The sequence below is a fragment of the Cetorhinus maximus genome, chromosome 17, assembly GCF_964194155.1.
Source record: "Cetorhinus maximus chromosome 17, sCetMax3.hap1.1, whole genome shotgun sequence".
Taxonomy (NCBI): domain Eukaryota; kingdom Metazoa; phylum Chordata; class Chondrichthyes; order Lamniformes; family Cetorhinidae; genus Cetorhinus; species Cetorhinus maximus.
In genome coordinates, this window is record NC_135895.1 from 96,572,420 (window position 1) to 96,598,332 (window position 25,913).

A 25,913-nucleotide genomic window follows, 5' to 3' on the forward strand; every position below is an offset into this window, starting at 1 on the left:
TCAGATGACCTGTTGTAGGTCAGAAATGTATTATGTTCAGAACTGTGATAATGAACATCAACGGGGAAGATCAATCTGCCTGTGCCCCTTAGTATTGGGATGAACATACAAAAATGGACAGGCAAAGACTAACTTGTTCACCGAGCCTGTCCTATACTGCCATAGTGTAACTTCTTCATAGCATCACCTGTATCTGCTTCCCCCGACCACCCTGCCCCCAAGTCATGAAATCCCCCAGAATAGACAGAGTGTGAAAAAAAAAACTCAATTTAGGAAAATACTCTGGAAAATTATATACAGATTAGTAGTTCAAGTCTACTATCACTAATTAAAGAATTAAAATAGTTTCAAGACACAAGAAAATAACAGCACAATATATGTTGCGAGTCTGCTCATAGTCTAGTTAATAACCACCGCTCACCTTCATCATACAGTTCTTCCATTATTTGCCAAGTTTCAGCTCGGAGTTCTCTATTTGTTTTTCCCAGGGCATTTCCATCAGGCCAGTGCATGAGATAAAGATCTGAAACAGGAACATATGTACCTTTATTTATTCACTGAAGGAAATATGAATCAAAACCAATGTTTAGAGAAATATATCAGCAGCACATGCATGAGTTGCTGATGTGAACAGCAACTCCCTGACTGAGCTCGGCAAATATTTAGTGCAGTCAGATTCCTATACCCACGCAGATCAGAAAAGCATGTCCCGATGAGCGAGCAATTCAGATGAAAATCTGGTATTGATTCCAGTGCTGTAAACCAGCATGGAAACTGATTTGCTATAACATTAAATCATTATTCCTGCAGAGATGTTGAGTCGGTTAGGCAGGCTGGTTAATCAATCAACTTGCCTAGATTGTCTTCAAATAAATAGAAATTCCATTATATTGCAAGACCATTGGAGTTTTTTTTGGAACAATAATTGTTACTGGAAATAACTGAGTTTACAGGTCTGAATATTTTCCTGTTGTAAACAAACAGAAAATAAGAACAACTATTTTAATCTTTATGCCAGAAAAGCAAGGCTGCTGACATTTTCTGAACAGTTTTGCCAATATGAATACTTGCCATTTTTAATATATATGAAAATACAGTAAAGGTTAAGGAATATAAATTACAAAAGAAATAGTATATTCTCACGTTACTGCAACATTTGTTTGAAAATACATGAAGTTTAGCTACTCTGTTTAAATAAATTTGACCACCAGCTGATTTCAAACTGACACTGATGACAAGCGCAGAGTGGCCTTTGAATTGCTACAGCTATCTTCCCAGGGAGAACAGGATGCATGATATTAAGTAGTGTACAAAAAAAGGAGAAATTGGACAAACAAATGCAGATAGGGCTTCCTCTTCCTGTCTTCAATAAATTGAGAACTTTCAGTTCAATGAAATGAAGGTATAGTAAATCACACAATCTTGAAAAATATATTTGGTTTCCACACATTGTTTGGTGAGTCATTTAAAGTCACATTGAAATTATGCAGACGCAGTAGCTCAACTTAATGCCCAAGATCTGATTGGTCTTCTTATTTAATCACTCTTAACTGTTCTTAAGGCCGGGCAAAATTCTACTAATTTTTCACTTTCCGTGTCAATATTCTGCCTCCAGCGCAGCTCCTTCAAATATTTTGATCCTAATTTTTTGCCAAGTCTAGTAATTGCCTTAAGCAAAGAAAACTGCATGTTAGAAATCTGAAATTAAAATTGGAAATGTTGGAAATACACAGCAGATTTTTCAGCATCTGTAAAGACAGAAAAGGGACATGGTGGCATAGTGGTAATGTAACTGGACTAGTAATCCAGAGGCCCAGGCTAATAATCTGGGGACATGGGTTCAAATCCTGCCACAGCAGCTGGTGGAATTTAACTTCAATTAACAGATCTGGAATTGAAAACTAGTTTCAGTAATGGTACCTGTGGAATCATCATCAATTGTCGTAAAAATCCATCTTCCCCTTTAGGGGAAGGAGAAGGAAATCTGCCATCCTTACCTGGTCTGGTCTACATTTCCAGACCCACTCTTAACTGCCCTCTGAAATGGCCTAGTAAGCCACTCAATTGTGGCGATTAGGGGTGGGCAACGAAACGCTGGCTTTGCCAGCAATGCCGACATCCCATGAAAAAATTTTAAAAATGAAAACCCTCATTGCAACTTCATATAATGAACCAACCCCATATAATATCCAAAGTCACCAGCTATACATAATAAAACCTCTAAAGAAAATGCTGGAAATACTCAGCAGGACAGGCAGTATCTGAGGAGAAAGAAACAGAGTCAATGCAAGGTCATCTACCTGAACATTAACTCTTGTTTCTCTCAGATACTGCCTGACCTGCTGAGTATTTCCAGCATTTTCTGTTTTTATTTCAGATTTCCAGCATCCACAGTATTTTGCCTTTAGAATAAAATCTCTGCCAGTCTCAAACTTTCAAGATGTGAAGAAGTTCAGAATTTGTTGGACAGCGTCCTATAATTCAGAGCAAAGTGAAAAGGCAAACTGAGCAGCTGAAGGAATGCTAGTGCTTAATCCACAGGAATACAACACCTTGCCAGTTCTGCAGTATGTTGGGAGTTGTCCAATATCTGAGAAGTACTACTGCATTCGCAAAGCAAATTCTGGGCACATAATGTCTAGGGAGCACTGTAATGTCTGGAAGTACAGTGACAATTCTAATTCAAAAGATGTTACTAAAGTAAAACATGAATTGTTTCTATTTGAGATGAATGAATACTATTATAAATATTAATAAAAGCAATAGGGCTACTGCATTTTTTTGTACACATTTCTCATATAATGCCTGCACAAGCACCCGTGAATGAAAAGATAGTTCTTTGGTGACATATATCATGAAAATTATACACAATGGAAAGTGTACAGAATTTATTTCTTGATCAGAAATTGGAGATAACTACACAGGATTATTGGTAATTGTTTATATAGACTCAAGACAGAGTTAAAAAGAAAATTATCATAAAGGCTTATTTTGTATGAATAGTCAGACTTGGGTAGCAGGACTATACGACAACAGGAGTTTTGTAGTGTGCTCAGGCTTATTTTTGGCACATGAACCCAGCCCCCAAGTTGGTCTCTTTTGGCCACATTTTAGTATGGTCAAGTGAGCATGTAAACTCCCAAATCTCTGTCAAAAACACTCAGAATGCTGCAGGAACTACAAGAGTGACCCGAGGACATCACTTCCTCATGGGGAAGCACCTGGCCTGTGCTCAGTATCTCCTTGCAGCAGCATGGGGAATTGAGTTGCATTCACAGAACCATCTCTTTCCATGGCAATACGACAACCGTACTTTTTATGGCTGACTAGTGATTAAGGTTTTGTTTTGGCGCGTTGTTTAAGGACAGGACAGTGTATCGGGCACACAGGCAAGTCGCAGCACCCTGTACCTCACATCATTCCACAAAGTGAGGGGCTAATTTAAACTTTGCAAAAGAAAAGATCCACTTTTAAAAGCAAAACATCGGCACGAGAAGCTTGATTCTATTATTGAAACTTCTGTGATCGACAGATGGACACGCTCTCCTTAATATGAGAACAATATGTGGTTATTTTCAGCACACAGCTTATGTAGAAGGTAACTATTTTATCTCACCCCCACAGCTGCTTGGTCACTTTCCCTGCCAACTCCAAAACTGGTCCTATATACTTTCAGAATGATGCCAAAACACACTTGAAGTGTTTACAGGCTAAAATGAAAGATTACCTTATGGAAAATAATGACATTCCTGGAACTTACTGTGTGAAACTTTTTCAGTAACTCCTTATCAGTAACATTGGTGGTATAATTGCCAGCTTTCTCCCTGGTGAGGCTCTTACAAATTAAAAAAACAATACCATATTCTACATATAGCAACTATAGCTTGCAAAAGATGGAAATAAGCAGGCACACATTCAACAATGCAAATGGTGCATTTTGAAAGCTTGCCCTTTAAAATGATTACAACCAAATTCCATCAGTATTGTTTGTTCAGCTGCTCATTGCCAATAGTACAATACCAGCTTCCTAATTAAAACCCTTTTCCTGACATCACATCCTGTCTTTTAAACCAAACAAAAAGCAAGAGGGCGAGCATCAACTTTTAGGGTGTGTCACTTGCAATAATCATGTTACTATATTTATGGAATCAGCAATAAATTTGGAAAAAAAGTACATTTACTTAAACTTCTGTAATCACAACTAAAAAGGGCAATATAATACAAAATGATTTCCTTCCTCTATGATACTAAGCTTGAAAGAGATGCTCAAAAGGGGATTAACAAATGCAACAACAGTAAAAATACAAACCAAATCAATCAACATTTGGAAAAAATAAAAATGTTAATATTGTGGGTGGGTCTCTTCATCAAGAGCATCTAATGAGGAGCATCAACTGAAATGCTGATCTATCTTTCTCTTTCAGGTGCTACTGTTTTCCCTTTTCACTGTAGGTAGGTAGAGTTATTTTGGAAAATAACATTGTGGAGGAAATTATAATGCAATCATAATTTGGAGTTATAATGTTGTATAACTGGATAAAAAAGAAATAAAGCATTTATATGACACCTTTTACAATCTCAGGACATCCTAAAATTCCTTACAGATAATGAAGCACTAGGAACCATGGCACCCAATTTATACACATCAAAGTCCCACAAACAGCAATGACCAGATAATCAGAAAAGCTAAATACTGCAGATGCTGTAAATCTGAAATAAAGCAGAAAATGCCGGAAAAACTCAGGTCTGGTGGCATCTTTGGCGAGAGAAACAGGGTTAATGGCCAGGATTTTCCATGCCCGCCAGCGTTGGACATGTTTGGTGGCGTGAGCAGACAGTATGTCACAATCAGTTTCATGACGATCTGAAACCAGTTGTGGGGGGAGGGCAAAGGCAGCCCTGCCGTTGAGGAGACTTGTGGGGGGGGTGCGGTTAGGGGTCAAGGGCAGCCCGGCCTTTGAATATAATGCTCAAGCATTTGGGGTGGGGGGGTAGCGTGGGTGAGGGAAGTGGCCATGCATTAGGGAAGCCTGTATAAAGTGACCATTCCTCTGCAGACAGTTCAGGCGCAGCCACACTGATATGATTGGCGTTGGGCTTCTAGCTTATCTGTCCACTGAAGCAACGCAGAGGCATCAAATTGCCACTAACTGCTCCAGAGCTTTTCACCCCCCGGCACAGACTGCAAAATCATGAGGATTTTAGTGAACTGCAGAACAGCTGAATGACTGCACACGTTGTACAATCTCCTTGCTAAAGCTGGCAATGGAGCAGTCACTGCTGGAGGTGCTCACAGCCCCTTGCCATGTCAGAAATCCTGTTTGGACTGTCTTCCTGATGGTTCCAGCTAACAGCGCAGGTTAGGAGAATGCCTGCGCCTGAGCTGAGAGCACAACATGCAGTTCAATGGGCAAAACTGCCGCCAATTGATTAGGTGGAGTGGGGCGGAGGTGGGTGGGGTTTCGGGCAGCCATGCAGCGCACTAATTTCTGGCCATCCAAGTGGTGGTCAGCACTCTCCAGGAAGTGTTAAGGGGCCTTCCCACTTAACCAGGACAGGTTCTCAGTACACCCATGCTAACCACGTGTCTCTCTCTTTCATCCTGCAGGAGGAGTACATCAGGATCATGGAGCCTGGTGAACTAGCTGTATGCCTGATGGCCTACAGAGAGTGAAGATGACGGAGGAGAAAGCGACTGAGGCTCCTGGCTGCACAGAGGCACGAGCAACAACCTCAGGAAGAAGGGGCAGCTGGGGCTCCCATACACCGCACAAGAGCCACACCGAGCCATCGCTGGTCAGCGCCTAGCGACACCCAGGGTCTATAGGCGCTGCCTTTCATTCCTGCAGATGACTGCGCATGTCTAGAGAACCAGTTGGTCACATCTGCCAGCAATCGCAGGATTTGGCAGCACGGAGACATGGAGGGCATCCATTGCCAGTGGCCATGAAAGTGACCGCAGGGCTCAATTTCTACGCCAGTGCCTCCTTCCAGGGCTCCACAGGGGACCTCAGTGCAATCTCACAAGCCTCCACCCACAAATGCATCCATGAGGTCATGGATGCCATCTTTGCGCGGGCATACAACTTTGTGCATTTCGCCTGGGACCAGGACAGCCAGGATGTAAGGGCGAAGATAAAAGCAAAAAAACTGCGGATGCTGGAAATCCAAAACAAAAATACCTGGAAAAACTCAGCAGGTCTGGCAGCATCGGCGGAGAGGAACACAGTTAATGTTTCGAGTCCGTATGACTCTTCAACAGAACTAAGTGAAAATAGAAAAGAGGTGAAATATAAGCTGGTTTAAGGTGGGGGTGGGGGTGGGGGGGGGGGGGGGGTGGGGGGGACAGGTAGAGCTGGATAGACAGCCAGTGATAGTTGGAGATAACCAAAAGATGTCATAGACAAAAGGCCAAAGAGGTGTTGAAGGTGGTGATATTATCTAAGGAATGTGCTAATTAAGGGTAGAAAGCAGGACAAGCAAGGTACAGATAGCCCTAGTGGGGGTGGGGTGGGGTGAAGGGAAGGGATCGAAATAGGCTAAAAGGTAGAGATAAAACAATGGATGGAAATACATTTAAAAATAATGGAAATAGGTGGAAAAAGAAAAATCTATATAAATTATTGGAAAAAAAGGGGGATCGGAAAGGGGGTGGGGATGGAGGAGAGAGTTCATGATCTAAAATTGTTGAACTCAATATTCAGTCCGGAAGGCTGTAAAGTGCCTAGTTGGAAGATGAGGTGCTGTTCCTCCAGTTTGCGTTGAGCTTCACTGGAACAATGCAGCAGGCCAAGGACAGACATGTGGGCATGAGAGCAGCGTGGAGTGTTGAAATGGCAAGCAACAGGGAGGTCTGGGTCATTGGAGAGACCAAACGCAGACTGGGTGACCGCTTTGCAGAACACCTTTGGTCTGTCCGCAAGCATGACCCAGACCTCCCTGTCGCTTGCCATTTCAATACTCCACCCTGCTCTCATGCCCACATGTCCGTCCTTGGCCTGCTGCATTGTTCCAGTGAAACTTAACGCAAACCGGAGAAAAGCACCTCATCTTCCGACTAGGCACTTTACAGCCTTCCGGACTGAATATTGAGTTCAACAATTTTAGATCATGAACTCTCCCCTCCATCCCCACCCCCTTTCTGATCCCCTTTTTTTTCCAATAATTTATATAGATTTTTCTTTTCCCACCTATTTCCATTATTTTTAAATGTATTTCCATCCATTGTTTTATCTCTACCTTTTAGCCTATTTCGATCCCTTCCCTTCACCCCACCCCACCCCCACTAGGGCTATCTGTACCTTGCTTGTCCTGCTTTCTACCCTTAATTAGCACATTCCTTAGATAATATCACCACCTTCAACACCTTTGTCCTTTTGTCTATGACATCTTTTGGCTATCTCCACCTATCACTGGCCCTCTATCCAGCTCTACCTGTCCCACCCCCCCACCTTAAACCAGCTTATATTTCACCTCTTTTCTATTTTTACTTAGTTCTGTTGATGAGTCATACGGACTTGAAACGTTAAGTGCGTTCCTCTCCGCAGATGCTGCCAGACCTGCTGAGTTTTTCCAGGATGTAAGAGCGATTGTACTTGCCCAGATTTTGGGTTTCTCACAGGTGCATGGTGCGGTTGACTGGACTCACGTGGCACTCAGATCTCCATCGCAGCACACGGTGGACTAGATGACTTGCTGAATGTGCAGTTGGGGTGCGACCAGCAGAAATGCATCCTGCAGGTGTGCGCACAGTTCCCAGGGAGTGTGCACAACTCCTACATCCTCAATTGGTCACAGATCCCTGAAGTCTTCCAGGGTCCACAGAAGCTGCAGGGATGCCTCCTTGGGGACCAGAGCTACCCGCAGAGACTGTGGCTGATGATACTGTGCAGCGGCCTCAGACTGCAGCAGAGTAACGGTATAATGAGGCTTATGCTGTAACCCGCAACTTGGCGGAGTAAATCATCGAGATGCTGAAGATGAGGTTCGGGTGCCTGGACTGGCCTGGTGGGATCCAGCAATAGAGTCCGCAGAGGGTGTCACACATCGTCGTTGTCAGCTGCGCCCTTTGCAACCTGGCGCTGCAACAGGGAGATGAGCTGGCTGAGGAGGAGATGGAGGAGTACGCCGATGGGGATGAGGATGAGGAAGTCCTCGAAGGTGACGATGACAGGAATGAGACCCTCGCACTGGCTAGACGAGGCAGGCACGCTCAGGAGGCCCTCATAGCTGCTAGATTTGTGATGACGACATGCAGTGAGGTGACCCCATAGATCCTCACATTGCACCTGTGACTATTTGACTCCAGTCTGGCTTACAGCAGATCAAATGCCCCTGTCATGAAAACACAGTGGAGGCCCTAATAGTCGCTTAATTGCAGGAGGATGATGACAACATGAAGAGGACACTCCATAGATCTTCACGTAGCCTCTGAGAATGTCTGACTCCTGTCTGGCTGAGGGCAGCTCACTTGAGCTCTGTGATCAGGGTCATATCATTGATACACAGCCATGAAACTTTAGAAGCATCTGATCCTTTGTCCGCCTTCAGCATCTGAGCCCTTCAGGAGCACAGCGTCACTGGTCACAGATGCTGAAGAGATGGGGGCCAGCCCCACCTTAAAGGTGCTGAGAGCACCCAGAGTGAACGAGGGAACTCTGTGGCACCTGCCTACTGCATTCTGGCAGCAATGACAAGCACTGTCGAGGTGCAGGCATCAATAATGTGTCCAGGGAGTAAGAGGCCAGATCATCACTTTGACTTTAAGGCTGCACAGAGCACAGGGAAGAGGCCCTGAACTGAGACACCTGTCTTAATCTTGTGCAGAAAGGTTTCACATCTGAGTGACAAAAATACTGCACATCAGAACAAGGAGCCATAGGCAGGGAGACGTTCTTGGGAGTTTATTGACAATAGTGAACAGTGTCTACAAGTGACACCCGTGCCCAGGATGTGCAACTAATTCTTCTTAACTTTCCTAACCTTGCCACTACGTCTTGGTGCTCCCCGGACATCCACAGCAGAGGTGGAGGCAGCCTGCTGACTGCAACACCTTGTCTGTGATGACCTTGGCGGGCATCCTCTGAAGGGCCGAGACTTGAAGGGCCCCAGCCTGCTTTCGGGGTCCTGCTGCGTGGCAGTGGCACCCTCCTCAGCCTGTGGAGCTGAAGCTTACTGATATTATGACACAGTCTTTGGTAAAGGCTGAGTTGCTGAAATCTCAGAGGGAAACGAAACAACTGTCATAACCCATTTTTGCAATTTGTATGTTTCAAGTTGCAGGCTTTGAATTCAGTAATAATAAGACCACTGAGTCTCAAGAGGCTGTTTTATAAAACTAAACATTTATTAATACAAGAAAAATTGTAAGCACATACATATGTCTACAAAATTACTACTACAATAACTACAAAAATCCACTAATTAATCTGACTCTCAGCTATACCCCGTTAAGGCAACAGTAAAACTCAGCGTTTTAAAGAAACACCTGGCACAGCACACCCTGGACAGTGGCATTCAAAATTAGTTTCTTTCAGCCCTGGATTCTTGCAGACAGACTTGAGGTTTACAGGCCGGAGCTTCTCACACTTGATAGATCTTAAAATGCCTCTACCTTACACACAATCTCTTTTCCCTCTTTATACCTAGCTTCCACTTTGAATGCAAATTTTCCGTGGTATCACTAGGTTTTTAACTTCACATCTTCTGACAATAACATTTTCACCTCACTAATTTTATTAGTAATATAAACACATTGCTTGGCATCTTCCAGCTAGGTGCAAGATTTTACTCCCGCTCTCGAATGCTTTATTCAACAAATGCAAATGTACACTTTACCTTTTAACTTCCTTACTGTTTGCCCAATTAACATCTCAAACTACTATACATCAAAGCATCCAGACTTGCTGGTTTTAATCCAATTAAGACACACACAGTCAAACACATAGTCACAGACCCCACTACAACTCCATTTTAAAAATAATTTCCAATAACATTATAGACATTAATATCTCTTCATGACAGCTGAGGTCACAGAAAGAGGGGATTTGGATCGGCTGGACACTCCCGGAGTCACCTGGATTAGTGGACCACAGGAGTGCATCTGCTGATCCTCCTCCCCCTGGGTGCCCGAGGGCCCCAGGCTGACTCCTTGAGGAAGAAGGGGTAGCTAGAGTGAGATTGAGCTGCCCAGCATCCCTCTCGCATACACATTGTTGGAGGACAACTATGTATCAGCAATGGAGTTGAGTCCACGTGGCAGTGCAGGAGCGACATGCAGGACCAAGGTTTCATGGCAGCCGGCATTGTACCAGTGTTGACCTTGGTGTGTTGGCATGCTGAGGCTATCACCTCAGAGTGAAGGCAGATGAACTCCTCCATCGTGCCTTGCAATCTGAGGAGTGCAGTAGATATCCTTTCCTGATGTTCCAGAGCTTTCCTTTTCAGCTCCAACAACTGGGACATGACCGAGTCCAAAGGCTCATCATCTGACTCGGACTCAGCAAATTTCTGGCCTCCAGCAGTGCTCAGAGTGCCAGACACAATGGAAGTCCCTGCCACCACCTGCTGTGGATCAGACAGTGCGATGTACTCACCAGATTGTGATCCCGAGGCTATTACGAAGCCTGGTCCCACTGAGGTGTGTGTCTCTGTGCTGATGGAGTGTGTGGGTGAGCGCTATGACGTGACTTCAAGGAGGTTGCCTCCAGATTCCTCTTCAGGTTGCGAAAGCAAGGAGAGATTAATTAGGGCATGGCAGTGACCTGTGAAACAGGACACACCACTCACAGCATGGTTGTCTGATGGATGTTGCACTGCACCGTCACCGTTAGCACAGGACTGATCCAGTTCATCGCCGGCCAGCTGGATGGCTCTGTTTTCAAAGTCTGTGAGGACCTTGATTTCAGGCATTCCTCCACCGGTCTGCGACCTCTCCCTATTGTTGTGTGCCAGCTTGTCCTGCATGGATATAGATGGGGAAAGTGTAAGCAGGACATCTACCAGGCCAGATGATAAGTATGCCTTGCATGTATGGGTGGTGAGTGGTCCCATGGATCGGATGAGGACAATGACGGTGAGTGTGAGAGAGTGAACGGTGATGTCCCTTGAACTGGCAGTGAGTGAGATCCCTGTGGATGTGTGATGGGTTTTCAGTGTGAGAGATGAGTGATGAGAAGAGTGACTTACCTGGACGGAACGATGGAGATCATTTAACCTCTTGTGGCACTGGGCGGCTGTTTCATTTTGAAGGTTGTTGGCGCTGACCATCGCTGCCACCGCCTCCCAAGCCTGGTTGGTCATACTGCTGCCCATCCTGCGGCCAGGGCGGGGGTAGAGGACAACCTGGTGGGGAACCATGGCATCCAAACACGTTCCAGTGATGCGTCGCTAAACTGGGGGCTGCAGACTTTTTGCCTTTTGTGGACATCTTCCCTACCATAGTCGTGGGCAGGAAGCACTGAGATGTGTGCACGCGGCTGGACTATAAATATGGTGCTTGGTGTGACGAAGTGACGAGGTGATGGCGGGCAGGTGAATTAGAGCCCGCCCACCATCGAAATGGTGGTTTCCCAGGAATGCATAAATAACGTGGCAGGTTTGGGACGATACAGTGTCAAAGCATTGTTTTACCCACCCACTACCACACTTAGTGCAAATGTGGGATGATTCCGCCCTACGTTTCGAGTCCAAAGAGTCATACGGACTCGAAACGTTAATTCTGTTTCTCTCTCCACAGATGCTGCCAGACCTGCTGAGTTTTCCAGCATTTTCTGTTTTTAGACCTGTTAATTATGTTTGGTGATGCTGATTGAGGCATAAATATAGGCCAGGACACTGAGACAGTCTCCCAGCTCTTTTTTGAATAATGCCTTGGGATCTTTTAGTTCCCAGGGAGGGCAGAGTGGGTTTTGGTTTACCATCTTTCTTGGGGAGTGGGAGCGACTGGATTGCTTTGTGGCGAGCTGGCACAGTCTTGATGGGCCGAATGGCCTCCCCCGTGCCGTAAATGACTCTCTGACTCTGTAAAAATGACACTCCTTCAGCACGGCTTCAGTAATGCACTGAGATGTCAGCCTAGGTTACACACTGAAGTGTCTGAAATGGACCCAGACCCATAATCCTCTGAATCCAAGGTGAGCATGCTACCACTGAGCCATGACAGACAGAGGTGAATATCTCAGGATAGATCTGTTAGAATCTTCTGTGGAACATCATGGTCTCTAGGCTGGTTGAAGTAAATTAACACCATCCCAAATAAGACTGCTGAAATTAGAAGAACAGTGTGGGATGTGCATTGGAGTGGATATACTGGAGTTTTGCACAATTTATTTTTGTGGAGGAAGTGAGGACAGTCACTCTTGTGCGAGACGTAATGGGTACGGTACACAAAAGAGTGGATTGTATACAGCCTGAGGGTCTAGCAGCTTGTTCTCATTCCATGTGTTTCGGATATTCTCTTGCAAGTGGTCTTCCTTGTGGGAGGCCTAGCGGTTGCATTAATTCGAATGAGTGATTCCAAAAACATAACAAGCCAGGAGGGGAAAGTGTGAACAACAGTTTATGAACATCAGCAACCAGACTGAATTACTGATTTTAAACCAATTGTCGTATTATTTTTCAAAATATCACATTTTTAGCTGATTATTTAGGAGCCAAATTCAGTAAAGTAGATCGTGCATACTATGATAGCAGAGGATCAGAAGTTAAATGGGATGACAAAACTGGCTGGGAGAGACAGTGAAAAAGCATAAAAGTTTCATTGTTAACTGAACATTACCAGCATTTCAGTAACACTTGCTTATGGTGGTTAAGGTTATTTAGTGTTTTAGATATTTATCTCTGGCTCACGTCATTTAAAAAGTACCCGGATGAGCACTTGGCACGTCATGACATTCAAGGCTATGGGCCAAGTGCTGGTAAATGGGATTAGGTAGGTAGGTCAGGTGTTTCTCACATGTCGGTGCAGACTCGATGGGCCGAAGGGCCTCTTCTGCACTGTGAGATTCTAATTCATTAACTATACTTAACAAGAGTTTTAATTAGACTGCAAGATAAATTGGATTTGGATCAATTGAACTTGAAATTCCATCGCATCATCAAAGTGAAGAATATTAAAGGAGCTGAATGGCTTCATTTGACATTGTTTGAGATAAAGTTACAAATGTTACAATTCTGTCACCAAAAGTGGTCATGATTTTCTGGTCAGCTAGCTTGTAAATGGGTGGCCTGAGAAGGAAGCAGCTGAAGGTTTCTGCATATCTGTACTCAGAACTTGATAGGTTCGCTGTTATAAATGTCACTGCAGCTGACCTGCATGCTGAATGACAAGCACAAGGGGAGAAAGTGAAGGCTAGCTGGTCAGAAGGAAGATAGGGCCACTAAATTTCCTCTAACCGAAAAACCTAATTAAAAAATTAGTATCTTGTTGAAAAATAAAAGTGCATCAAGTTCACATTTTAAAAAATACAAACAGCTCCAAAACTTAAATCATCATTTAACAGAATCATATCTCTTAAACTTGTTTGGGCATTTGTTCATACCGATGTAATCCAGACCGAGTCTTTTGCAGGAATCCAAACATGCTGCTTTAGTGGTTTCACAGCCATAGTCCCCAGGCCAGAGTTTTGTAGTTATCCACAGGCTCTCCCGATTCACGCCACACTCTCTGATTGCTTTCTTTAGATGTGATTCACAGCCATATCTTTTTGCAGTGTCAATGTGACGAATGCCACATTCTTTTAAGGCATACAAAACTGAAGAATGGGAATAGCCACCGTGATGTGATGTGCCTGAAAAAGAAAACAAAACAAACCATAAAAAACCACTTGGGTTGGTTTGCAGCAACTAAGATTTATAGAATGTTCAAAGTTTAACCAATTAGTTTCAAGAGATTTAACCACAATGGCAGACCCAAATCTTTTTGTCAGGTACCCTGGTTAAATGGAGCTACTTAAAAGATTGTTCCGTTTTTAGTCAACCAACATCAATAAAACAGGTTATCTGGTCATTATCTCATTGCTGTTTGTGGGAGTTTGCTGCGTACAATTTGGCTGCTGAGCTTCCTACATGACAACAGTGACTAAATCTCAAAAGTACTTCATTGGCTGTATCGTGCTTTGGAATGTCCTGAGGTCGTGAAATGCACTACATAGTTTTTCCTTTTATTTAGGTGTGAGCGCCCTGAACTGTGAGACACTTCTTTCAGGACTTTACACTTTTATTTTGTTGAAATTAATATCCCTCTAAATAAGGCCTGCAATTTAGCAAATTAGTATGGAGATTATTCACCTTTCAGTTATTGGTGTGACAATGTTCATGAGCATTCACTGAAGATGGAAAGCATACTAACTATATGGCAAGTTGCCTGACGCAGCCATTTGCTAACCATCTTCCAAACTATGCAGTGTGGCACTTGGAAACTTTAACTGTGAAGGAAACAGAAGATATGAATCCTGACAGTGAAACTTCAAAATAGGTAAAAATCAAACCTATAATATCAACATAATTTGAAAGCATGATTGAGGGTGTTATGTCAGGGCTCAGGTGACCAAATAAATAATTTCAACTTTGCTTAATTGGTTAAGTTGTAACTCAAGGACCTCGAATAACACATTTGCAGTAATTGTTTATTCTCTATTTGGCCTCTTTGTGAAAAGGATTCATGTAAGTTTTTCTGAGACAGTGTGTAAAGATAAAAACTCTGTTTGTAAATTCTTGACTATTTGTACTTGCATAATACCTTGTAATCTCACATCATCATATAATGGTTATCGGACAAGTGTCAGAATGTTGTTTTAAAAGCTGAGAATGTTGCTTCACTCATGAAATTACAATCAACAGGGTTCTCACCCACAGCAAAATTATTTGATCTCAGTTTGCTGAGTGAACACATTGCCTTCTAAGGGGATGTTTTAAGATAATTGCACTTTGTTTCAGCGTCTCAGAAATATCAGCACAGGAAATGTTTGCATACGCATGATGATCAGTAATCACCTCAAAAACATCAACACTGAAAGGTTCTTCACACCATGGAGACCAGGGAGAACCTCAGAGTTTTAGGGAATGAAGCTGGACAGGTGGAAGGGGCATCAGTGACAGAGGATTTTGGTGGTAGTAATTATAATTAATTGGATCTTGCACAGTTATGGAAAAAAAAGATAAACCAGGATTTAAAGTTCTCAATTGGGATAAAACCTATTTTATGACAGGATGGAATTTAGCAAAGGTGGACTGGAAATAAAAGCAAAAAACTGCAGATGCTGGAGATTGGAAATAAAAACAGAAAATGCTGGGAAAACTCAGCAAATCTGGCAGCATCTGTGGACAGAGAAACAGAGTTAACGTTTTGAGTCCGTACGACTCTTCTTCAGTGGACTGGAAATAGTTACATGAAGGTAAATAAGTGTTAAGAGTAGTGGGAGACATTCCAGGAGAGACAGAGGGATCCAAACTAATGTTCCCATAAAGAAAAAAGCATAGGATGCACAAATCTTAAGTCCTTTGGGAGCATACTGTGTAGAATAAGGCAAAAAAGAGACGCTTACGTCAGATGCTGTAAGCTCAATCAACAGAAAGCCAGAGGGATATAGAAAATGCAGGGGTGAAATAAACAAAAAAAACAGGAAAACAAAAAGAGGGCATGAAAATACATTGGCAAGTAAAATCAAGGAAAACTCTTTTATAAACACAAAGAGCAAGAGAATAACTAAGGAAAGAGTAGGCCCTATTACAGACCAAAATGGTAATCTGTGTGCCTAGGCAGAAGATGTGGACGTGGTTCTTAATATATACTTTATTTCAAAAAAGAGGAGGGTGATGCAGACATTGTAGTTAAGGAGGAGGAGTGTGAAATATTAGATGATATAAACATAATAAGGAGGAAATATTAAGGGATTTGGCATCTTTGAAAGCAGATAAGTTGCCAAACCCAGACTGCTGGGAAAATTGAGAGGGGAAATAATGGAGGCTCTGACTATCAGTTTCCAAATCTCTCTGGCTACAGACATGGTGCCAGAGAATTATACAACTGTATAGTCAGCCTAACCTTGGTAATGGGTAAATTATTTTTTAAAAATCCTGAGGGACAGTATTAATCATCATTTAGAAAGGCACTGATTAATTAAGGACAGTCTGCAAGGGTTTGTTAAGTGAAGGTCATGTATGACTAACGTGATTGTGTTTTTTGAGGAAGTAAAAAGGAGGATTGATAAGGGCAGCATTTTTGATGTAGTCAATATGAATTTAACAAGGTTTTTGACAAGATTGCACTTGTCAGAAAAGTAAAAGCCCACAGGATCTAAGCAAAAGTCACAAGCTAGATCCAAAATTGACTCAGTGACAGGAAGCAAAGGATAATGGTCAGCAGGTATATGTGTCATAGGAAGGCTGGACATGCACTCCAAGGTGTCTGCTCATCGACACTTCTCAGTATCCTGACATTTATTGTTTACTCCTTGTCTTGTTTCCCTCTCAAGTACCTTACACTTCTCTGGAATGAATTCCAATTGTTATTTTTTTGTGGGGTTCTGTGGGGTTCAATAATGGGTCTCTTTCTTTTCATGGTATGTATCAATGATTCAGGCTCAGATGTAGTGGATAAAAACAAAAAGCTAAAAGCTACTGCAGATGCTGGAAATCCAAAACAAAAACAGAATTACCTGGAAAAACTCAGCAGGTCTGGCAGCATCGGCGGAGAAGAAATCAGTCAACGTTTCGAGCCTTCATGGCCCTTCGGCAGAACTGAAACATAGTTAGAAGAAGGGAGATATATAAACTGGTTTAAGGTGGGTTGGGGGGGGGGTGGGGGAGAGAGACATTGAGGGTGTGGTGATTGTGGAGATGAGCAGATAATCAAAAGATGTCTGTGACCTGCTGAGTTTTTCCAGGTAATTCTGTTTTCAGATGTAGTGGATGTGATCAAGAAATTTGCAGATGACAAAAAAAATGACCATATGGTTGATAGTGAGGAAAAAAACTTGAGACTGCAAGCAGATATCAATGGACTGGTCAAGTGGGCAAAAAAAGTGGCAAATGGAATTCAATCCGGAGAAGTGTGAAGTAATAAATTTGTGGAATGTTGGGATGCTGTTGGTTATAGTCTTCTGTATGTTAACAGCAAGTTTTTATTAATTACTTGTAACTACATATAAATATACAGTAAAAGGTACAGGCATGGAGCTATCTCCGTCCTAGATCTTAATGTGTCTCTGACCAACACCACACTGACCCTAGGTCTAGGTCATGTGCTTTCTTACATCACTGTGTGGGCAGTACTGAACTCAGTCCCACATTAAGCCTGTATATTCCAGACTCTTCTACTCCATCCCCGGCTCCAAATCTTTATCCCATGGATTTAGAGTTACTTTAGTTTAATTAAAGTCTTACATTGTTATAAGTCTTATGCACTTACCTTATTGTTACACCTTAATGCTGTTCTAACATGATTGCTATTACAGTATTAGTATTAACAACATTCTCAAAACCCCATCTCCCCCCTTCCAGTCCTTGAAGTTAGAGGTTCAGGCGGTCTAAAGGCCTTATAACCCTTCCATGTCTCGTTCGCCATTTCGTCAGGAGATTGGTAGGTTCTGTTGGATCTGGTTCTTGTAGTTGGCATGGAGGTTGGACTGGCGTTTGGGAATGTTTTCAGGTTTTTCTTCTATTGCTTTATGCTGACTCATGCCTGGTTAGTTCAGCTGTTGTATCGATGCATGGCTGCTAATACTCTCTATCGTTTCTGGCAAGGTGGACAAAGATGGTATTCGTCTCGTTGGTCCTGCTTTTTCTTCTTCTTTTTCCACGTGGGCTGTCTGAAAGCCCTCTGAGGCTGAAGGAGAGCATTTCTGTGGCGAGAAGGTGGTTTAGTGGTATGCTCACCTCTGCTTTTTGTTGTTGAAGGTGATAAATTGCTACACAGTTACAGCATCCCATGTGGTTGTGGCACGCTGGCTGGAAGTTGCAGTGATTAATGTGTTGATCAGCTGTACCATCATCATGTACAGGGTTAATAGTTGGAGGTAGAGGCTTCTCAGACTGCTGATAATTCTCTGGTTCTACTTCTACCGGAGGTGCCATGGTAATCTTGTAGGTGATAGGCTGGTCTGACCATTGGGGACTTTTCGTGACCTGGAATGATAATGAACAAACCTGCTCCGCAAACAGAGAAGAGAAAATGAAGATGAAATTGAGTCTGAATGTTCTTTAGTGTTTGAGCACTTGGTACCATGTTGTACTGGCTGGCTAACGACAGTGGTAGTCTTTACATCCTACACCGCCTGGATGAGATCCAGGGCTACACTGGCACCCCTGCTCAGGAGACAGAAAGGCTGGATACGGATGACATACATCAGCTCAAAGATTTGTTTGCTGCCATACCTCAGTGGTTCCAGGGTCATGCTGATGACCGTGGATCGAACTCCCCCTGCTCTATAAAGTGGAGCATCTGTTGCTCAAAGCCATGGTACCTTGTCTGACAGGACTGTCATGCTGGCACCCGAATCTAATTTAAAATTTGTTAGATGAGCATTTACCAGATGTCAGCATTCCAAAATGAAGAACCACAAGCTTTGATCTCACCCAAGAAGCATGGCTGTGTGTCTTCTGGTTTTCGGTCTCGACCTCGTGGATTACCTTTGGGCTATCTGCGCAGTGCTGGAGTTTGGACTTGAACAGTTTGCCAAAGTGTCCGTGTCTGTTGCAGTGGAAGCATTGGACAGTGCTCGCAGGACACTGATCTCTCCTATGAGGGCGCTTTGCACCGCAGCATTGGCAAGGTCACTCTGCTGGGTGGTTCAGGAATTGCTTTCGCTGTCTCGGATTGTCCGTGTCTTTGTGACCCAATAAGCTGCGCTGAGGGTTGGCTTCTGCCTCATGTTGTATTCTCTCCCCTTAGGATTGTACTGTGTTGTGCACGTAGCTCAGACATTCTAACTAGCTGGGTTGCCTTGTCTAGGGTAAGGTCATCTTTACCTTGTAAGGAGGTCAGAGAGTGAATGGTCTGCAAAACCCACCACAATTCTGTCTCAGGTGAGCTCAGACTTTAAATCCCCATATCCCTATATTCACACCCCTCTGCTATCATGTAGAGATCATTCATGAAGGAATCAACAGGTTCCCCCACGGCAGTTAGACTCTCTTATTGAATTCAGTTCTTTCCATTAATTTGTTGGATCTCAAGTTGAAATAAATGTCAAAGGATTTTAAAACCTCAAATTTGGCGGATGACTCATCAATATCCTGTCGTGGAATGATGTCGTCTGCAATTGGCCCTGCTAAGTAGTAGTGTGTTTACTTGTTCTGTTATAATTTTTTATTTAAACCTGAAGCAATGTTGAATCTTAAAAATCTTCTCCCAAAAAAACTCCAATTTTGTGACTGTCCTGGGCCTTGGGTGAGTCCCAGTGGAGTTGGAAGTCTGGAATTCATGTTGAAGATTTTAATGGTGTGGGTACAGCTTTAAGGGCTTATAGGCTTCCAAGATGGCATCGCCTTTCCATGCAGAACAATGGATTTCCCGCACTTGCCAGTTTTGATGGGCTTCGCAAAATGGTGCCAGCGTACTTCAGGAAGAAGCTTCAACAATGGCTGCATGGGTCGGCGGTGTGCCGGCTTGATTGAATCAGCAAGTTAGCATTGCGAGTGGCGAGGCTTTTGAATGAACTGCAGGCTTGCTGTTTACGGATTCGGGTGGTGGTGAGGTTCCCATGAGTTGAGTAAATTAATTATTAATTTGTTTTTTTCTGTTCAACTTGGGAGGCCACATATTGAGACCGAGAGAGAGGGAATCCCAGGATTAGCGATGGGTTTCGTTCAAACTGAACTTCTGACTGAATTAGTAAAAGGGCTTCTCAGGACTGACTGCAGCCTGGAAGTGAATAGGATTTAGCTCATCCTTGCAGACTATGAGCTCTGCCTGTTGAAGCTGGACTTCCAAGGGAGATTGTGTGGAGTTTTTTGCTGGAGCTCTTTCTGGTGAATTTTCTCAGCATGTGTAGCTTCATTAGGGAGATTCTTTCAGTTCAGAATCCATTGACAAAGTCCTTTTTCTTAGTCTTTCAGCATTTCTGTGAGGATGGGGCTTTTAATCCAGAGCTGCCACCACGTTGGGCTGGTTTGGCTGCAGAACGTGCCTGTTCAAGTCTTCACAATCTTCTGCATGTTAACAGCAAGTCTTTATTAACTACTTGTAACTATATACAACTATACAGTAAAGGGTACAGGCATGGAGCTATCTCCATCCTAGGTATTTATCTCTGGCCAACACCACACTGAGCCTAGGTCTAGGTTATCTGCCTTCTTACATCACTTTGCGGGCGGTACTGCACTCAGTCCCACATTAACACTGTATATACCAGATACTTCTACTACAGGAAGGACAAACAAGGCAAGAAATACACAATAAATGGTAGGATACTGAAAAGTGTAGATGAGCAGAGAGACCTTGGAGTGAATGTCCACAGATCCCTGAAGACAGCAGGACAGGTAGATGAGATGCTTAAGAAGGCATACAAGATACTTTCCTTTATTAGCTGAAACAAAGAGTATGAGAATAGGGCACTTATTCCAGAACTGTATGAAACACTAGTGAGGCCACAGGTACAATACTGCGTACAGGTCTGGTCACCACATTACAGGAAAGATGTGATCACAGTTGAAAGGGTACAGAAAAGATTGACCGGGATGTGGCCAGGATATGAAGACTTTAGCTACGAGGAAAGATTGAATAGGCTGGGATTGTTTTCTATGGAACAGTGAAGCCAAGGTGAGATTTAATTGAGGTGTATAAAATTATGAAGGGCCTAGGTGAAGATAGGAAAGACTCATTTCCCTTAGCAGAGGTCAATAGCCAGGGGCCTAGATTTAAAGTAATCGGTAGAAGGATTAGAGGGGAGCTGAAGAGAACTTTTCATCCAGAGAATGGTGGCGGGCGGGGGATTCTGGAACTCACTGCTGTGAAGGGTGGTAGAGGCAGAAACCCTCATTGCATTTAAATGGCACTTGGATTTGCACCTGAAGTGCCTTAAGGCTACAGAACAAGAGCTGAGAAGTGAGATTAGGCTGGATGGCGCTTTTTCAGCTGGTACAGACAAGATGGGTGACTGGCTACCTTCTGTGCTGTAAATTTCTATGATTCTATGAAATCCAGTTTTAACTGGTTGGAATTCACACGGCATCTCTTTGCTCATCAGCTTTTAGCTAACAATGTTGCTTAAGTGCACTGGTGTATTTACAAAGAGATACACTAAATAAATGCAACAACAGTTGCCGGTGTCACAGTCTCAAGAACGTCACGTGATCAAACTGGCAAGAATGTCTGCAAACACAGTTGGCAACTCTACTCCAATTAAAAAATCCATCAGCATTTTGAATACTGTATCCTTGACGTATTTGGCTCCATAACTGCCTGAAAACTGTTCTTCATGTATTGCTTTAAATTTACCTTTCATTTATTTTAACCCCTTACTTTTACTCTTTTGGCTTACTTTAAAATAATACTCTGGGTCTAACTTGTCCGTACCAAATAATATTTTAAATTCCTAATTAGCTTGCCCTAAATACAGAAACCAACATGGAAGCACAGATGACAAAGAAATCATTTTTAATACTTGCTTCAACTCGTGGAAGTACCTGGATTTTCCAATGCAAGAGAAAATGCTATCTGCCTTTTCCAGCGCAGCTAAATACCAGCTAAACAAAAACAAAAATTGCTGGAAAAACTCAGCAGGTCTGGCAGCATCTATTGAGAGAAAGACAGAGTTAACATTTCGAGTCCGTATGACTCTGCTTCAGAACTAAAGAGAAGTAGAAATGTGGTTAAATATATACTGTTTAAGTGGGGATGGGACAGATGAAGCTGGATAGAAGGCCAGTGATAGGTGGAGGCAAAGGAGAGATTGCAAAAGGTGTCATGAACAAAAGGTTGAAGGGGTGTTGATGGTGGTGATACCAGCTAAAGAAGATGCTAATGGTGACATTAAGAGTAGAAAGCAGAATGAACAAGTGACAGATGGCCCTAGTGGGGGTGGGGGGGAGGGGACAGTGTGGGTAAAAAGATCGAAATAGGCTAAAAGATGGGGATAAAACAATGAATGGAAATTAATTTTAAAAATAATAATAAAATTAGGTGGGAAAAAAAATATACATAAAAATTTAAAAATAAATATTTGAAAAAAGGGGATCAAAAAGGGATGAGGATGGAGGAGAAAGTTCATGATCTGAAGTTGTTGAACTCAATGTTAAGTCTGGAAGGCTGTAAAGTGCCTAGTCGGAAGATGAGGTGCTGTTCCTCTAGTTTGCGTTGAATTCGCTGGAACAATGCAGCAGGCCAAGGACGGACATGTGGGCATGAGAGCAGGGTGGAGTGTTGAAATGGCAAGCGACAAGAAGGTCTGGGTCATGCTTGCGGACAGACCGCAAAGCGGTCACCCAGTCTGCATTTGATCTCTCCACGGTAGAAGAGACCACATTGGGAGCAGCGAATGCAGTAGACCAACTTGAGAAAAGTGCAAGTGAAGGGCTGCTTCACTTGAAAGGAGTGTTTGGGCCCTTGGACGGTGAGGTGGGGGGAGGTATAGGGGCAGGTGTTGCACTTTCTGCAATTGCATGGGATGATGCCGTGGGAGGGGGTTGAGGTGCAGGGGGTGATGGAGGAATGGACCAGGGCGTCCTGGAGGGATCGGTCCTAGTTCTTGCTGATATCTCACCATTGTAATTCATCTGACAAATACTATACTCAACACTGCTAGATTTAAAATTGTTCTTCACAATGATCCAAATTAATCTCAAACTGCAGTATACATGTGCCTACAATTACAGGCTGCTGCATGCATTGTAATTAGGTTTTAGAATTCATATAATTTTAAAAACCCGAGCTGCCCAACATGTATTTTGATGCATTTTCCTTCTAAAAGCAATGCTAAATAACAAGCATGGTGCAACTAAATCAACATAATCCTAAAATAAAGGATTTTCCTGCCACTGTTTTTGTTCCAGTGATCGTCACAGCCCTGGAGGTATACCACTTTATAAGGTCAGGAAGGTTATGCTAAGTGATACACAGTGTGTTTGTTTTCTGAAAGGTGCAGCCATTTCTCTCTAACACCAAAAATTATGATTCTTACATTAACATAGGCTCAGGTCATTCAGAGTTTAATTGTAGTTTGGTCAGGAAATTTAGCAAATTGGAATGTTCTCATCAGTCACAGGCTCCAACTCAGAAGTGCACCATTTTGTTGGACCGTTTCACATCTACAATCTGAAGAGGGGTATCTGCATTTGCAGATGTGTCATTTTCATTAAAGATAGACAATATATGCATCATTTTCATTATGTGCATGTGCTTTGGTGGTTTCATCGCCTCAATTAGTGACACAGATCCAAAGCATAACAATGCTTGTTGCCACGACCACCATAGCCTCCCTACCCTTAAACATGCCTTAAATTACCCCCCAACTCAACTGAAATTAATGCTTTCCTTGCTGATCTCCCATTTTTCACGCCCCAAAAACTCCCAACTTGTGCAAAATCTGCTGGAAGCCTCAAAATAACCCTGCGTGCCCATCACCCCTGCTTTAACTGACCTCCACTGGATCCTTGTTCCCCAATAGATTTAATTAAAAATTCTCATCATCTATAAATCTGTCTCTGTACATAGCCAAGCCCACCTGGTCTCTGCAATCTCCTTTTGTTCTATATCCTGACCTGAAAGCTCTGTTCTTCTGACACTGTCTTTTTGTGCATCTTTTCTTCCCTTTACTTCAGCAGTGACAGCAGAGCTCCCAAGGTCTCTCCATCTCTTTCTCTATCCTCACTTTTATAAAAATTCTCAAAACCCAGCTCTAAACATGTTTTTGTCCACTCCTCCTAATGTTTCTGACTCAACATCTATTTTCACTACACCTATTTGTGAAGCACCTTCAATTTTTTTTTTTAAACATTAAAACACTATATAAATGCAAGTTCAAAGTGGTTTCATTCTAGGTCCATAAAATGGCCAACAATAACTGGAAGATTCAGTTCTCATGACTCCTTTCGTACAATATAAAGAGGTTTAAGTTAGCATGATATAGGAGGATGTAACATTTTTCAACTCTGGTTACACAACTGGACTGCATGACTGGAATGCCTTTGCAGACAACAGTGATGTGTTTGTTGGGACAATTAATGAATGCGCTTTTAATGCAGTCAAATTTATAAAAGGCATTGTGGAACACACACAGGCAAAAGCCTTTGTGAATGTGCTGCCAGCTCACGAATCATTCCTTTTCAGCTGATTCTTTCCCACCGTTGTCTAGAACATTTCCCATTACCAAACAAATTGTTTTCAGATGCTGTGTTCCACACAGCTTCCTTAGAAACCATTTTTTTTATATAAGGAATTGTGGCTTTCCTCAATAGAAAACTCCAGCTGTGAAAATGCTGCATTTCTGGCATATATTATACCCCATTAATAGGGTTCAACAAACCCTTTCTCTTTGGAATAATGTCTTGTGACCGAATCCTAGCTGTTATGGGATGCAAATGTGGTGCAAAGTACTTTTACAAAGTTCTGTCAACATTTTTATTATTGCAAATGTTAAACAATATCTACTGTCACATTAAACCCATCAAAATAAGAGGAATGGCAGAGCAGATTTTATGTTTGATGAGTGTTATTGTTGAACACCACCATTGTACAATCTGTTACATCATGTAAATAGCTGAACATTTCCAACAGGCCAATGTGAATAATTAATTTTGCGTTAATAATCCAGCAGGTGCTTATGGAAGATGCAGAGCTCAAGGATTACTGTGTTATTAAGTTCCACAACATATTTTCAGCATAGCTTCACGGAGTGAAGTCTGATGAAATGCAAAATAAACAAATTCATCTCTAGAACTGCTGAATTCATGATAAGCATTTTAATAAGTCAATTTTTTAAAAAAACATTAAAGTATCTTGCATCACAGAGGGGGTTTGAAGATAATCACCCAATCAGTTAAATACTATATACAACACTAAGCTCAGGTAGTCTCAAAAAAAGCTGCTCAAGTGTGTCCTAAAGTACAGTACAGTAATATTTGTAGGTCACAAAAATAGTTTGATCCACAAGTTTGTCTTTATTTCAGAAGCTGCTTTGTTTAAGGATTACTCAAAGTATCACACAGGAGGAGTATTGAACAAAAGCCTATCCAACTCACAGATAGAAACCAGAGGTCAGTATGGCTGTGACCAATTCAAAATGGAACGAAAAGAATGCAAAGCTTTTCAAAGTGCTTCACAATATTCACTTCAAGAACAAAAGGGCTTTCACGTTGGCTGTGAGCCTACTTCTGTTGCTATTTTTTTCCACAAAATGAAGTCTCTAAAAACAGCAGGATAGATAGCCCCTAACAGACACGATTGAAGTATTCAGTGGAATATTCTTAACAAAGCAACAAAAAACTTTCTCCAAGAGAACTGGAAACTATAGAAATTATGCCCAGGATGCAGACAGTTGTTGAAGGAAGGCTGCATTTAATGAGTTTACGAACTACCCTGTCCTGAGGAAGAACTGAGATGCAGCAGGAGAAACAACTTAAACATGCAAGGGAAATCGTTAAATGTTCTATTTCATTCCAAGCAATGAAGGATGGCTTTCATAATTGATTTCCCCATATCATTTAACTAATAATCGTTTCCTGAAGCTTATGAGGAAATGAAACAATGAATGGGAGTTTCCAAAGGCAAGTGATAAAATTGCTATTGTTCATTTTCACCATTTGCATGAAAATAAAACTTAATATGACAACATCTGCTATATGGACTTTATACAATAGGGCCTTTTTCTTCATCACAGCAGAAGAATATTAGCCAGTCAATCTGTTCCTGTGGCAGTATTTTCTCCCTTTTCTAGTTTTTTCTCATCCTAATTGGAAGGCACTGTCACATGCTG

General features: G+C 42.5%; 1 protein-coding gene across 2 annotated transcripts in view; it reads right to left on the reverse strand.

The window, feature by feature from the left end:
• LOC144692622 (putative oxidoreductase ZK1290.5) overlaps positions 1–25,913 on the reverse strand; it is a 139,916-nt gene that overhangs the window by 86,645 nt on the left and 27,358 nt on the right. For both annotated transcript variants that reach the window (XM_078561678.1, XM_078561677.1), the window contains exons 2-3: positions 13,542–13,790; positions 422–523 (exon numbers count right to left, since the gene is read on the reverse strand). In XM_078561678.1, the coding sequence (XP_078417804.1) occupies positions 422–523; positions 13,542–13,790 (351 nt within the window). The remainder of the gene's footprint in view (positions 1–421; positions 524–13,541; positions 13,791–25,913) is intronic.